General features: G+C 44.5%; 1 protein-coding gene across 1 annotated transcript in view; it reads left to right on the top strand.

The window, feature by feature from the left end:
- Positions 1-13,351, top strand: part of P3H1 (prolyl 3-hydroxylase 1) — a 227,291-nt gene that overhangs the window by 48,219 nt on the left and 165,721 nt on the right. Inside the window, exon 2 of the mRNA XM_086922172.1 lies at positions 978-1,130. Coding sequence (XP_086778298.1) covers positions 978-1,130 — 153 coding nt within the window. The remainder of the gene's footprint in view (positions 1-977; positions 1,131-13,351) is intronic.

The raw sequence follows: 13,351 nt of genomic DNA, 5'->3' as shown, positions 1-13,351 counted from the left end.
CATTCATTCATTCATTTGGAAATAGAGTGGAACTAGGTCTAGGAAAAGGTTCTATTTGCATAGAGGAATCATTGCTTCAAGCTTACACCAGTATGTATTTAGTTGTGCATTAAAAGAAGCAGAAGTAGTCCTTGGTTGAAAATTAGTACATAAAGCTTCTTTTAACTTTTTGTCTTAGAGTCAATTTCTGACGTGCAAAAGCACAAACACAGACAGAGTTGCAGGTAAACGGGTTGTTTAGATCTTAAGAAGGCCCCTACCATAAAACAAAATACTTGATGCAAGTTTGTACTGAGTTCAAAAAGTAGATTCAATGGCTCCTACAGAATTTTGAGATTTTATTTTATACATGTATATCTCGTGCACAATTTCAAGTTTCCTTTCAGAAGTCTTCAGTAACTTCTTTCCTATCTAGCAGAGGTAAAATTTGGTTTACAAAAAATGTGCTTTGATGTTTACTCACAAATCAAGTAAAGCACTGTTTTGTTACGCCCCAGATAAGGGTGCGATTATACTACTAACACAAAGAAAGTTATACATTTAAGGGTTAACTGTCTTATGTGATGTCATCTGCTGAAATACAGTAATTTGCTAAATAGTTTTTAATGTTTGTTAGTCTTATGAAGAAATCAATCGTTTGTTTAAAAAAATATTTTTTCACTTTTTTGAATACATATTTATTGATTATTTTTTTTATCCTCAGTAATTTATTACTAATTAAACTACATGCATGCACAAATGTATTATTAACAGAATTAAATTAGAGAAGCATTTGGATAATAAAGTTTGCCGAGTATTATTAGAACAGCGCTTACAAAAAATATTGATATATTGGACCCAACAACAAGGTTCCGATGACCAAGGTTGCCTTTACATAGTGCAGAGGCTTGTGTTAAGTATGTTTGTTGCATGTTTATTTTTTAAGTTTATCACTAACATACTTGCATGATTTTTCTTTTTTGTAAATCTCCTTTTAGATTAACATGCTGGATAAAGCGGTTGCTGCTGCACACACCTTCTATGTTGCAAACCCTGACCACATGGAGATGAGACAGAATCTAGAATATTATAAATTGATGGCTGGCATCAAAGATTCTGACTTCAAGGACCTGGAAGCTAAACCCCACATGGTAAGTAGGTCTTTCCTGATCCATTATGATTTCCCACCAAGAGCAGCTGTGCCATTACGACCATGGCCTTTAGTGGTCTGTCATCGAGGTGTGAGACGTAGTTTATTGGCCGTGCTGATGATATTGAAACCCAGAAACCTAGGCACCAGTCCTTGGTTATGCACTTTCAGTCCAATCGAAAGCATTTACAAATCACTGAAACCTAAAAGGCGCCACTCACTTAATAAAGAGCAGTAGATGTTTGGAACAGAGGTAGATTATAAAATAGTTTAATTTGTCTGCAAAAATTATTAATCTTCCATTTTCCTGATTTCTTCTAATAGCGGTTTCCATTGTTGAACAGTGGGACAATAAATCTGTTACCTCCTGCTTGAAATCTGACAAATCTGAAACCGCTGATAGAGCTTTGTTTTCTTATCTGAGGGCTCTAGTTTGTACATAAGCGTGTCTGCATCTCATCCTGGTCTTTGCAATATAGCCTCAGCCCGACGTCACATAGTGCATTGTCCTCTGTGCAAAAAAGCATATATACAATTTTTTCTGTTGAAATAAAATTGATCTCTGTAGGGTTTTCCAATCCTCCTTGGAGTGAAGTATGTGCTATATCACTACATTGAAGGTGTTGTATTCTATCCAGCCTGTATGAAAAAAGTAGGATCTGCTTCTTATGGTTACTCCCACTTTTTGCTGATGTGATGCTGTTTTTAGTAACCTGACTGGGATCCTGCTAATCAGGTCCTCAGTCTATCTGCTTTCTCCTTAAACTGTTGTGTTATGTACTTAAGTACACTCTACACCGCAGATTGGATACTGGGGTACCCTTATCAGTCCCTAGTATATGGTATCCATGTACCCAGGGCGTAGGTACTCCAGAGGTCTCCAATGGGCTGCAGCATGTACTATGCCACCCATGAGAGACCATTCAAAATGGAACTACAGGCCTGCCATTGCAGCCTGTGTAAGCTGGTGTATGTATCGTTTACGAAAGATATAGGTTTAATATATCCAAGGGTCACTGCACTTAAAACCTATAAGTCACCCCTCTTGCAGACCTTTGCAATCCTGAGGGCAGGGTGTTTGGTTCTAATTGAGAGGTTGCCCATGCATGAGCAGGATACCTCTGCAGCCTATGGAGTCCATTCTCCTGGGTTGTCAGTGAAGCAGCCATATACTATATAGTGGGGCATTGTGTGACCGCACGATGACCATCCCACAAACGGCTGCAACAAATCCATCATTTTTGGTATCAAACATGTTGGAATCATACCGCCCACACCGTAAACGTTGTGGTAGGTATTATTCCAAGCACTGGAAGAGCCCTCTGTTAGGCTCTTGGTGTTCCCGGTACCAGCCTTCTCATCCCGGAGAGCACAAAATGGTTGCTACCGACCAGAGACACATTTCTGCCCTCCTGCTGCTGAGCCAAGCTCGAGCAGGGGAAGGCAGAACAATTGGCATCCTGTCACAGGGAGGTTTGACCATCTCCCAGATAGGATTTAGTGTATTAGGGCTGGGTGGGTGCACTTTCCAGTACCTGAAAGTCTTCATGGGGGGCGCATTTGGTATCCCTATGCATAGTCCAATTCAAACCAGTCCTGGCGCAAAACTGCACAAAGGACAAGGGAGTAGCCTCCACCCCCCGAACCCCCCCTCCCACAGACCCTCCCCTGAATCTTCTCAACCCTTTCCTTAGGGTAAGTAAGGCTTTCCTTGGTGTAGGTACCTAGATTTCGTAATGGACAAGATTCAGAACTGAAACCACTGCACTTCTACCGTCTGGGCACTCTGGACTTCGTTTGGGCCTGACTTTGTCTCCTTTTCAGTCTGCTGCATCGTCTGTGCCTGTGCACCATACAGGATCCGTGCAGGTCCTGTGGAGCATCCAAGACACTTGAAGATAATCTCCCTTGAAGCGAAGGAGTCACTTCCCTGCATTTGCCTCAATACTGCTGACCGGTCTGTGTGTTCATGAACTCCTGCGGACTCCAAAGGGTTCAACAACACAGGTGGTGGTTATCTACTTCTCCTGAGGCCTGAGCTGCCCTCTCACCAAGTTTGAGATCAGAATCCCTTGTGGGAGCTGCATTAACCAAACCCCTATGCACTGCGTACTTTGCAAGTGCATATGCTTGTTGGCAACTCTGCGACAAGTGCATTGGGCTCCATGTAGCCCCAACCTGCGGCAACTTCTCCCACCAAGATCTTCAGCCACATCGCCTCATGAGCACCGTGGCCGGCTCCATTTAGTGAGCTGCTCGAGGTCCTCTCGCGACTCCAGTGCCCCTGGCCTGTGGGTCCAATTGAGGGTCACATTTGTCTTCCTTGGGCTCCCCTGATTGCTTGGGGCCGCCCTGACTCGCCTGCTTGTGGTGAGTCTCCTGGACCTTGCTGGTCTCTACTGTGCACCTTCTTGATTACCTGCATGGGTTGCATTTTCCTAGGCTTGTTGGTGTTCCCGCCGGACACCGGCCCCTCAGCACTCGACATCTATCGTGGGACAGCTTGCATCCGAGTCCTGGTCATCCTCAGTGTCTCCTGGTCCTCGCAGTTGCAGAGGTCACCGTCCTCCTTCCTGAAGCACCTGACATTGGAAGTCGTACGTCTTCCAAGTCTTCTGGTCAAGCCTGAGTGACATAGACTCTGTCCCCTCTGCTTTCAGGTACTCCTCGTCAAGAATCCACGTTTAGATTCCTCCGGACATTCTCCTCTTCCAGCAGCTGCACTTTCCGGAAGTCCTCCATTAGGTTTTACAGCGATTTCCAGCACCACTTCACACCCATGCACCCGGATTCCCTGGGATATGTAACTTGGGTACCACAGTATCCACGGGTGGGGTGGCTCTCCAACCTTCTGTCTTCCACTCGGTTTCTTCAGCGTCCACTGGGAAGGATAACTTATCTTTAAAATTCCAACTGCGACTTGCACATTGACTTGTACGGAGCAAGTGGTCGGGTTCTCACAATGCTCATGCTCCGTGGGGTTCCTATCTACTTACGTTGGGTGGTTCTGTGGGTCCCCAGCAATTCTACATCCTCTCGACATTGTCCTGACTCGAGTTGTGGTTCTTAAATGGTTTGGTCCCCTCTGGGGCCCACTGTGTATTAGTGCAATTTACTGTGAAAGTATTGTGTGCTTTGTGTCTATCTCTATGTAGGAGATACTGTAACCTACTAGAGAGTGTTCTATAATAAATACATATTTTCCTTTTCATTTAATCTATACTATAAGATTGCATTCTGGTAAAACAAGCTGTTTTACACTTCTTCAAGACTAAACCTGAAGGCTGCTCTCCACAGCTACCACTTGGATAGCTTTCTAAGGTTGTCTGAGACCTCTTAAATCACCATAAAGGTTGTCTGGACTGGGCAAGATACCCACTTACATTAGTGGACATCATATACCAGGCCAGCTTTTCATACAGCCTAATCCGCTTTATGAGTTATCACACACTTTTCAGTTGGACAGTAAACAGTGAAACTAGCAAAAGATAGCTCCGCTTTGGTTTGCCCGAATGTTGGCAGTAATTCTCTTGTTGCCCTGATTGATTGGCCATGCCTATGAAGCCTGTTCTACCAGAAATGTTCTCAGGTAATAGTTTTATCACAAGTTGAGTTGGAAAACACTGCGAGTGAGGTGTCTTTCAAAGGAGAGTTTTGTCTACGGCTTTGAATTTTTAGATCTGTTAATTATTTGTCAATCCTGTGATACAAAGCTCATTTTATCATGGGCTGGGTATATTGTATGTACTAGGAACTAGGTGTTTTCAGATACAAGATTTTAAGTTCATGCCCCAGAATAAAAATTTTGTGACCTGCTTTAAGAAGAAAAAATTCTACAATTTGGTGCTCACTTTTGTATGTTTGTGTCTATGTGTACATATCTATATTTATAACTGAAGATATAAATATACATATTTAGACATTTTAAATGGTGTATCTACTTACCTATTTATTTAGAAGAGGTAAGTGTAAATATTTGTACTTGTTTAGTTTGTTTTTTAGAAATTCTTTGATGTTTTTAAGAAGTTCTTTGAGGTTTCTACGTTTGTGGAAAACATAGTGTTTAAATCCTATATCCAAAGCTATGCATTTCTAGAATTTTATGTGTAGTTATTCTACTTGCATTTAATTGTAATCAAAATAATGTTTGCCATTTTAAAAAACATTTCTATCTAAAGTACGTAACTATTGTTAGTGTATGTGTTCCTTAAAAGCCAATCCTTTGTGTATTAGACAAAATAGGCAGGGTGCTCATATTGAAATTAGGAGGCCAAATGATTAGACCAAACCTGTGAAAGGCCCGTGGGAGGTTGGAACACTACATTTCTAGTTAAAGAGTTTATTAAGAAGAACATTGAATTCTAATGATTGATTACCTCGGGTTAAGATTTGTGTTTTCCACACAAGATGTGTAGACAATTTACTTTTTATGATAGTTAAATCAGTTGGCACACAATTTAGGAGAAAGAACAGCAGAGTGCCTTAAAAGCAGATATTTTTGATTACCAGATTGTAATTGGTCATGCTCAGTCACATGTGAAATAGTTTGTTCTTGTTGCTCTCAGCATCAAAAAAGAGGAGCAAAAGAGGTAATAACCAGGACGCCCTCCACTCACTAAACCATATATTAATGACCTGATTATATAGAATACTCCATACTTTCAATGTAAGAGAGGCAGTATTCATAACCAATTTCCGCCATGGGCAAGCTCCACTAATTGAACCATCGTGCCCAACTTTAAGTGTTCTGTAAACTTTACAAGTTTGTCAACCCACCATACAAAGCCTCACATTATAAACAGAGACAAAAAAGGTGTGAAAGGTCAGAAAGTACCTCACGTAAGCATTACCCAAGGAGCTACTGGTTTGTACTCACCAGTTTGCTCACGCTGTCATCATTGGTAACTTTCATAAGCAGAACAGAAAAGGGGAAAGTGGAAAGTTATTATGCCCAATTTTTGAAGTTGTGTGAGAAAAAGGTGAAGTAAGATAAGTGTGGTGTCAATGCTTGTGTCATCCATCAGCCATCTAGACCACGTAACGCTGCACATGGGGAAATTGCTTTTCCCAAGCTAAAATGAGTTGTGGCTCATTGCGAAGAATAAAGTATGTACAACTACTGTACATACTTTATTCTTCGCAGTGACTGCACTCAGATTAAAAACACAGCATGTTTATACCATTATAATTGGAACGGCCGACATGTTTCATTGCCTAGTAATTTTTGGCAACTTCATCAGGGCTCGGGGACAAATCTCCACCTTGCTGATACTTCAGGGACCATCTGTGGTGATCGACAAATAAAAAGATAGTGCCAAACATATAAACATATATTAAAAAATGTTTGATGGCAGCCTCGCCAAAGCGTTTACTACAAAATGTACGCAGTTATGCCATAATTACCCGGTGGTTGCCAATTGAACGTCTACCGGCAACACACTCGGAGAAGGGGAACAAACTAATTTTAGCCACGCTTCCAATCTAGTAAGTAGCAGCCACCACTCGTCGACAAGGCGAAATCCCTACCCGCTTTGTAATCCTCCCTTATACACACAAAGATGGATGATAATGAAGAGTCTCTTAGGCTGAGAATTGCCGTTGACCCTGGTGAGAGGGTGGGTCTTAAGCACCTCTTCCAGGTCACGGCACTCGTACTTCACTGGGCGCACAAGATCTCTCGGCGTCCAGGAGAAGATTGGTGTTCAGACGACCGGTATATCGGTGAGTGGGTAGAGGCTGGTATAGATTTTGCCCGTATATTACTACTCTCAGTCTTATATGTTTGATCATAACTTAACAGTTCTTAGCGAGTGTGGGAACTGAGAGAATAGATATTGAGCTACATAATACATAGAGCTCTCAAACTGTTTTTATTTACAGACATGAAGCAGCTGAGCACGAGCGAATTGTTGAGCTATTGGTATATTGTAAAACTCTTGATGGCTGAACAGTACATGTATATATTCACAGGTCAACAACTGGTGGCTACTACTTACTAGTACGTCTTCGCCACTTTTGCCATGTCCTCCTCTTGCTATTGTTATCGTCCTAGTTCTCTGACATTAGCCTTGCCACTATATTAACACGAAACCCTCACCATTGTCAACATCCTTCTCTGCCACAGTCGCAAATGCTACTGAAGTCCTTCCTTTACTACTTGTATATTCTCAGACTCTCCCCATCTTCATTTCTCCGTCACCCATTTCTCTGTTGTCATTCTCATCCTCTTTCCATTATCATCGTCTCTGCCATTGATTGCTGTTCTCTCCTCTCCATTGTCATCCTAGCTTGCTGTCGTTCATCACACCTGCCTTCTCACCATTGTCATCTTTGCCTTCTCTCCACTGTCTTTACCTTCTAACTATTGTCATCCTCGCTCTCTCTCCTCTGTCACCCTATCCCTTGGCACCCTCATTATGTCATCTCACTGTGCCTCTTTTTCAATCAATCAATCAATCAATCAATCATGACATTTGTATAGCGCGCTACTCACCCGGAGGGGTCTCAAGGCGCTGGGGGAGAGGGGAACTTTACTGCTCGAAAAGCCAGGTCTTGAGTTGCTTGCTGAAGGACAGATGGTCCTGGGTTAGTCGGAGGTGGATGGGGAGGGAGTTCCATGTCTTGGCTGCCAGGTAGGAGAAGGATCTTCCTCCGGTGGTGGCTCTGCGGATGCGTGGAACGGCAGCGAGGGCGAGGCTGGTTGAACGTAGCTGGCGGGTGGGAGTGTAGAAGGTCAGGCGGTTGTTGAGGTACTTGGGGCCCAGGTCATGGAGGGCCTTGTGTGCGTGGGTGAAGAGTCTGAACGTAATCCTTTTGCTGACGGGGAGCCAGTGTAGGTCTCTCAGGTGGCCGGAGATGTGGCTGTGTCGGGGGATGACCAGGATGATTTGTGCGGTGGCGTTCTGGATGCGTTGGAGTCTTTTCTGAAGTTTGGCTGTGGTTCTGGCGTAGAGGGTGTTTTCGTAGTGCAGTCGGCTAGTGACGAGTGCCTGGGTGACCATCTTCCTGGTTTCGGAGGGGATCCACCGGAAGATCTTTCAGAGCATGCGCAGGGTGTTGAAGCACGATGATGAGACGGCGTTGACTTGTCTGGTCATCAAGAGGGAGGAGTCAAGGATGAAGCCCAGGTTACGTGCGTGGTCCGTTGGCTTGGGAGTGGTGCCCAGGGCAGGGGGCCACCAGGAGTCGTCCCAGGCGGAGGGCGATGACCACAGGATGAGGACTGCCGTCTTGTCTGAGTTCAGTTTCAGACGGCTGTTCTTCATCCACTCGGCGACGTCTTTCATCCCTTCGTGTAGGCTGGTTCTGGCGGTGGCGGGGTCGTTGGTGAGGGAGCTGGGTGTCGTCGGCGTAGGAGATGATGTTGAGGTTGTGTTGGCGTGCGATGGCTGCGAGGGGGCTCATGTAGACGTTGAAGGGGGTTGGGCTGAGTGATGATCCTTGTGGTACGCCGCAGATGACTTCGGTGGCCTCGGATCTGAATGGGGGGAGGCGGACTCTCTGGGTTCTTCCGGTGAGGAATGCGATGATCCACTCCAGTGCCCTGTCTTGGATTCCGATGTTGCTGAGGCACTGCACTAGGGTGCAGTGACAGACAGTGTTGAACACTGCGGAGAGGTCCAGGAGGATGAGGGCCGCTGTTTCCCCGTTGTCGAGCAGGGATCATATGTCGTCAGTGGCTGCGATGAGGGCGGTCTCGGTGCTGTGGTTGGCCCGGAAACCGGACTGCGAGTGGTCGAGGGATCCGTTCGTCTCGAGGAAGGCGGCAAGCTGTCTGTTGACGGTCTTCTCAATGACTTTGGCGGGAAAAGGGAGGAGCGAGATGGGGCGGAAGTTTTTGAGGTCGGTGGGGTCCGCTGTTGGTTTCTTCAGGAGGGCGCTGAGCTCGGCGTGCTTCCAGCTCTCCGGGAAGGTGGCGGTGTTGAAGTAGGTGTTGATGATGTCCCGGAGATGGGGTGCGATGATGGAATCGGCCTTGTTGAAGACGTGGTGGGGGCAGGGGTCGGTTGGTGATCCGAAGTGGATGGTGTTCATTGTGCGGGTGGTGTCTTTGGTGCTGATCGGGGTCCAGGCGCAGAGAGTGGTGGTGGGGGGCGTTGGTTCGGAGGTTGGGTGCGTTGGTTCGGAGGTTGGGTGCGTGGTCTGTGTGCCGAAGCTGTTGTGTATGTCGGCGATCTTGCTTTGGAAGAACGAGGCGAGTGAGTCGCAGAGGTCTTTCGAGGGAGTGATGTCGTTGTTTCCGGCGCTGGGGTTGGAGAGCTCTTTGACGATGCTGAAGAGTTCCTTGCTGTTGTGGGCGTTGTTTTTCAGTAGTTCTTTGAATGCTGTCTTCTTGGTGGTGCGGATCAGCTGGTGGTGTTTGCGGGTGGCGTGCTTGAGGGCAGTCATGTTGTCTGTGGTCTGGTTGTTGCGCCAGGCTTTCTCGAGGGTGCAGCAGTTCTTCTTGGAGTTCGTAAGTTCGTCGGTGAAACAAACTCTCTATCTAACCCCCAACTCCACTGATAGCCTCTTCCTCTCTCATCCTTTCATGCTCCATCGTGCTCCCCTTTTATCCCTTTATTAACTTGTTTCCCAAGCAAGTTCTCTCTAGTCCACGTGTTATGCCTTGAACCTCCTTCTCATTGGGCAACATGTCTGGTCTTTTCGGATATGAGTAGTTTCACTTCTGCTTTATATTTCCAACTAGGAGATTCGTTTTTTCCCTTTATAAATGCAGGATGGCAATTACCACTGTACAGAACAGTATTTATTGTACCACTCGACCCTGGGATGTTGCTAATCAACACCTTGTCACTGTATAGCACATTTCGTTTGCAAACATGTAAATACATTTTAGTACCTTGATTGGGAAAATAACAGGTAACCGTTTTATACAGCCCATTCTTAGATGCTTATTGAGGATATTTTCCACGGTTTAACAATTGCTACCCCTCCTATTCTTTCTCTCACTCACTCTTCACTGCCCTCCTGACATTTTCTCATTTGCCCTGCTGACTTTCTGTCTCACTCGTGATGTCAACAGGTAAGTAGCAAACTTTATAAGTTCATTTTAGGCTTTTTTGTTTAAAAAGTGTGCAGGAAAGTTTTATAGATTGTTTTGAAGCTGCTGAAAGACTCATAATAGCTTATAAGAGCCTGTGTTGTATTTTGGACATCAGTCCATCAGTAAGCTTAAGCTGTAAGCAGTTCATCGGTTAGCTTAAGCTGTAAGCAGTTCATCGGTTAGCTTAAGCTGCAAGTAGTTCATAACTTTGCCATCTTGGCAGTTTGCTAAGTTGTCTTGTGGACATATTTTGTATCCAAAGTCTTGAACAATTTTTTTTAATTGTATGTTGCACTTCAGGGCATACTTTGCATTTAAAGTCTTATATAATAGTGTTTTGTTTTATTCTGCAGTTGTTTAATGTATATTTTTCTCAATAAACTGTATGTAGCTATATGAAGGGTCTTTTTGAGGTTTTGTAAAGAACAGACGGTGTAACCCTGAGCCTAGAACGATCAACATCACAGTTTGCAGTTAACCAAGTTCTCTAGTTTTTGGCTTGAGTTAAGCTGTATTAATCCATTTACACCTCCTATTGGGACTGGCAGTGAAGTGATTTCACCTTGATCCCTAGTGTCCATAGAATACGTGACTTGGGAAAAGAACTACCCTCCAGGGATCAATATGCAGCAGCAAGAACAATTTGTGAAGGTGCAAGGCAATGGAGCTGCAGTATACACAGTCTGGAAAGGGTACACAGAAGTGCTCCACTTTGGAAGATCATACCTTCGACTCCGGATCCCTCACCATAGGTGAGGCACAATAGCTGAGTCTATCCAGCCTTGATTGAGGGAATAGTGGAACAGTCCAAAGGGTGTGGGAGAATGAGACAGCCTAGGAGGCTCCATGTGTTTATGTGGCTCCTCCTTTAGTGTGGAGACATCTGTACTCTACCCATACTACTGAAGATCATCGACCACTAAAAAAGCAACACCAGGACCAGGCCACGTCCAAACTCTCCACTCTCAACTAAGCTTGTGAGATGAATTTTCACAAACGTGGAACCTTCTTCCATGCCCTGCACCTTCTGGCTGCCCCTTGAACACTGCTGAGGTCTGAGTAGTTACCCCCTGCATTAAACCTCTAAAGTGTACAAACATCTACACACAGCAGTAGTGATGGGGATTATTCTTCTGTGCGTGTGGTCTTGCACTTCGAGACACACCACATTGTTTGGCTAAGGAATACTGTGTGGAATGTTAAGCTGGGTCACTTCACATCTAGAGGGAGTGAATCTTGCTGTCCCAGGAATGAGCTGTCTTCTGGCCTAATCTGGAATCCATGCTGTCTCACTCATTTTGATTTCTCCTGCCCCTACGGTCTGTGTAGAGGAATTAGGAATGAGTGGAGAGGCTTGTTTTCTCAATTATGGTGCGGTTTGTTCTCACCGGAAGATATACCTATGGGTCATGTTCACAGAATTTGTTCTGCAAGCATAAAAGCGCAAAGTCCAACTGGTTCCCCTTCAGAGAGGGCAGACCATAGAGACAAGATAGCTAATGACACCAACTAAATGTTTTCACATAGCGGCTCCCAGTGAACAAGTGAGAAGGTCTGCCGTATGAACAATAAATTTCAACTGGAGCTCAGGAAACACAGGAACAACGCTGAGATGCAATCCCCGGTTGTGAAAAAAGACCTCTTTTTGCATGGACATCTCTAATTTTTTTGTTGACTGATGCTGTTGGTTTTTGAACTCTGTGCACTAGGTTATTGCTGTCTAGCCACACGTGTACTGGCCTGACCTCTACAACTTAGGAAAATTAGCTAATGCCTTATTGGCATGTTTGCCTTTTCAGTAAGTCCATAGCATATGTTGTAAGAAAGCACTCCAATAACATAGAAAGTTAAATGTCACCTGTGGAATGCAGCACCTATTGTGCTGTTCAGTAGGAATGTATGACGGTATTCCGCATGCGTTCGGGACGCATGTGTTCAGAATGCCGTCTTTAGTACAAACCCGTCTTTAGGCCGCATTTGTTAATCACGCAAGTTGTTTTATCGACTTTCCTAAGATGGGTGCTTGATGTTGGAATAGTTTAATTTACTAATCCAACTCCATTCTGAACATCAGTAGTGAAGGTGTTGGACTTTAAATCCAACACCATTCACCAATGCCCCACTTAAAAGCAAGTCGTTGTTACGACTCATGCTGAACGAATGTGTGCTAATGCTGCGTTTGTTCTATTGCCAGCATTGTGTTGGCATAGCGTGATTCTGGCTTCGTTTTAAAGGACGTTTTCCGTTCAGTAGACTTACATGGACAATATGGCTTCAGTCCTGCATGAGTAGCCTGATTCCTTCATCTTTTAAACCTGCAAGTAGACCTGTCAAAATAAACCTTTTGACAAAAGGGAAATCCTCTTTTAAAATATTAAGTAAGTCACCCCTGAATAGCCATTGTAACCCACTAAGGGGGGGGGGGGGGGCTTGTTCTTAAAAGTGGAACATTTAAGAATGTAGCTGGTTCTATGACAAAAAGCTAAAGTACAGGTCATTCTGTATATTTGGTTTAGAATAAGTTACAGAGACAGTTCAAGCATTAAAAAATATTTCTTCAATGGTGACATTGGATTTATGATAAATATATAGGAAAAGTTTACTTTTAAAAAGTTATGCTTTCTCCTGCCTGCTTGAAGCCCCTGTAGGCTATATAGCGTTGGCCTGTCTGCAGCTGGCCCATCAGTGCTGCTTTCAAGATGTGTGAAATACTTCTCTCAGAGCTGAGACACTGGCTTGGGCCTTGCACGATCGCTCTGGGAAGGAATGTAACCAAGCTCAATACAAGCAGGACAGTTTGGTAATGTCCAGGATTTTTACTAACTTAAACAGGTCCAATGAGGACCGGTACTTTTTAAGGTTGAATGGGAAGGGAAGCCTGGAGGAGGGGGATCTTTTATTCCCAAAACATACTTGAGCCTCCTAGCTTTAGTTTCTGAGGAGGAGGGAGCTGGCCCCAGAAACAATTTAGAGTGGCTGAGTGGGAGGGTCTTCTCATTACCTTAAAATCACCAGTTGGAGTGCCAAAAAGCCTCCCTCCAGGGGCAGAAATATTTTGCAAACTTGGATTTTACTGAGAATGGTGCACTATGATGAGATAGTTTGCAGTGAGTCAAACAGGATGTGCTCCAAAAGTGGGAAGGTTTGTCCTTGGGATCTTATTGCCCATTGGCCACGTA

The sequence above is a fragment of the Lissotriton vulgaris genome, chromosome 5, assembly GCF_964263255.1.
Source record: "Lissotriton vulgaris chromosome 5, aLisVul1.2, whole genome shotgun sequence".
Classification (NCBI taxonomy): domain Eukaryota; kingdom Metazoa; phylum Chordata; class Amphibia; order Caudata; family Salamandridae; genus Lissotriton; species Lissotriton vulgaris.
The sequence above is the reverse complement of the archived record's forward strand: the minus strand, read 5'-3'. Positions and strand labels throughout refer to the sequence as shown.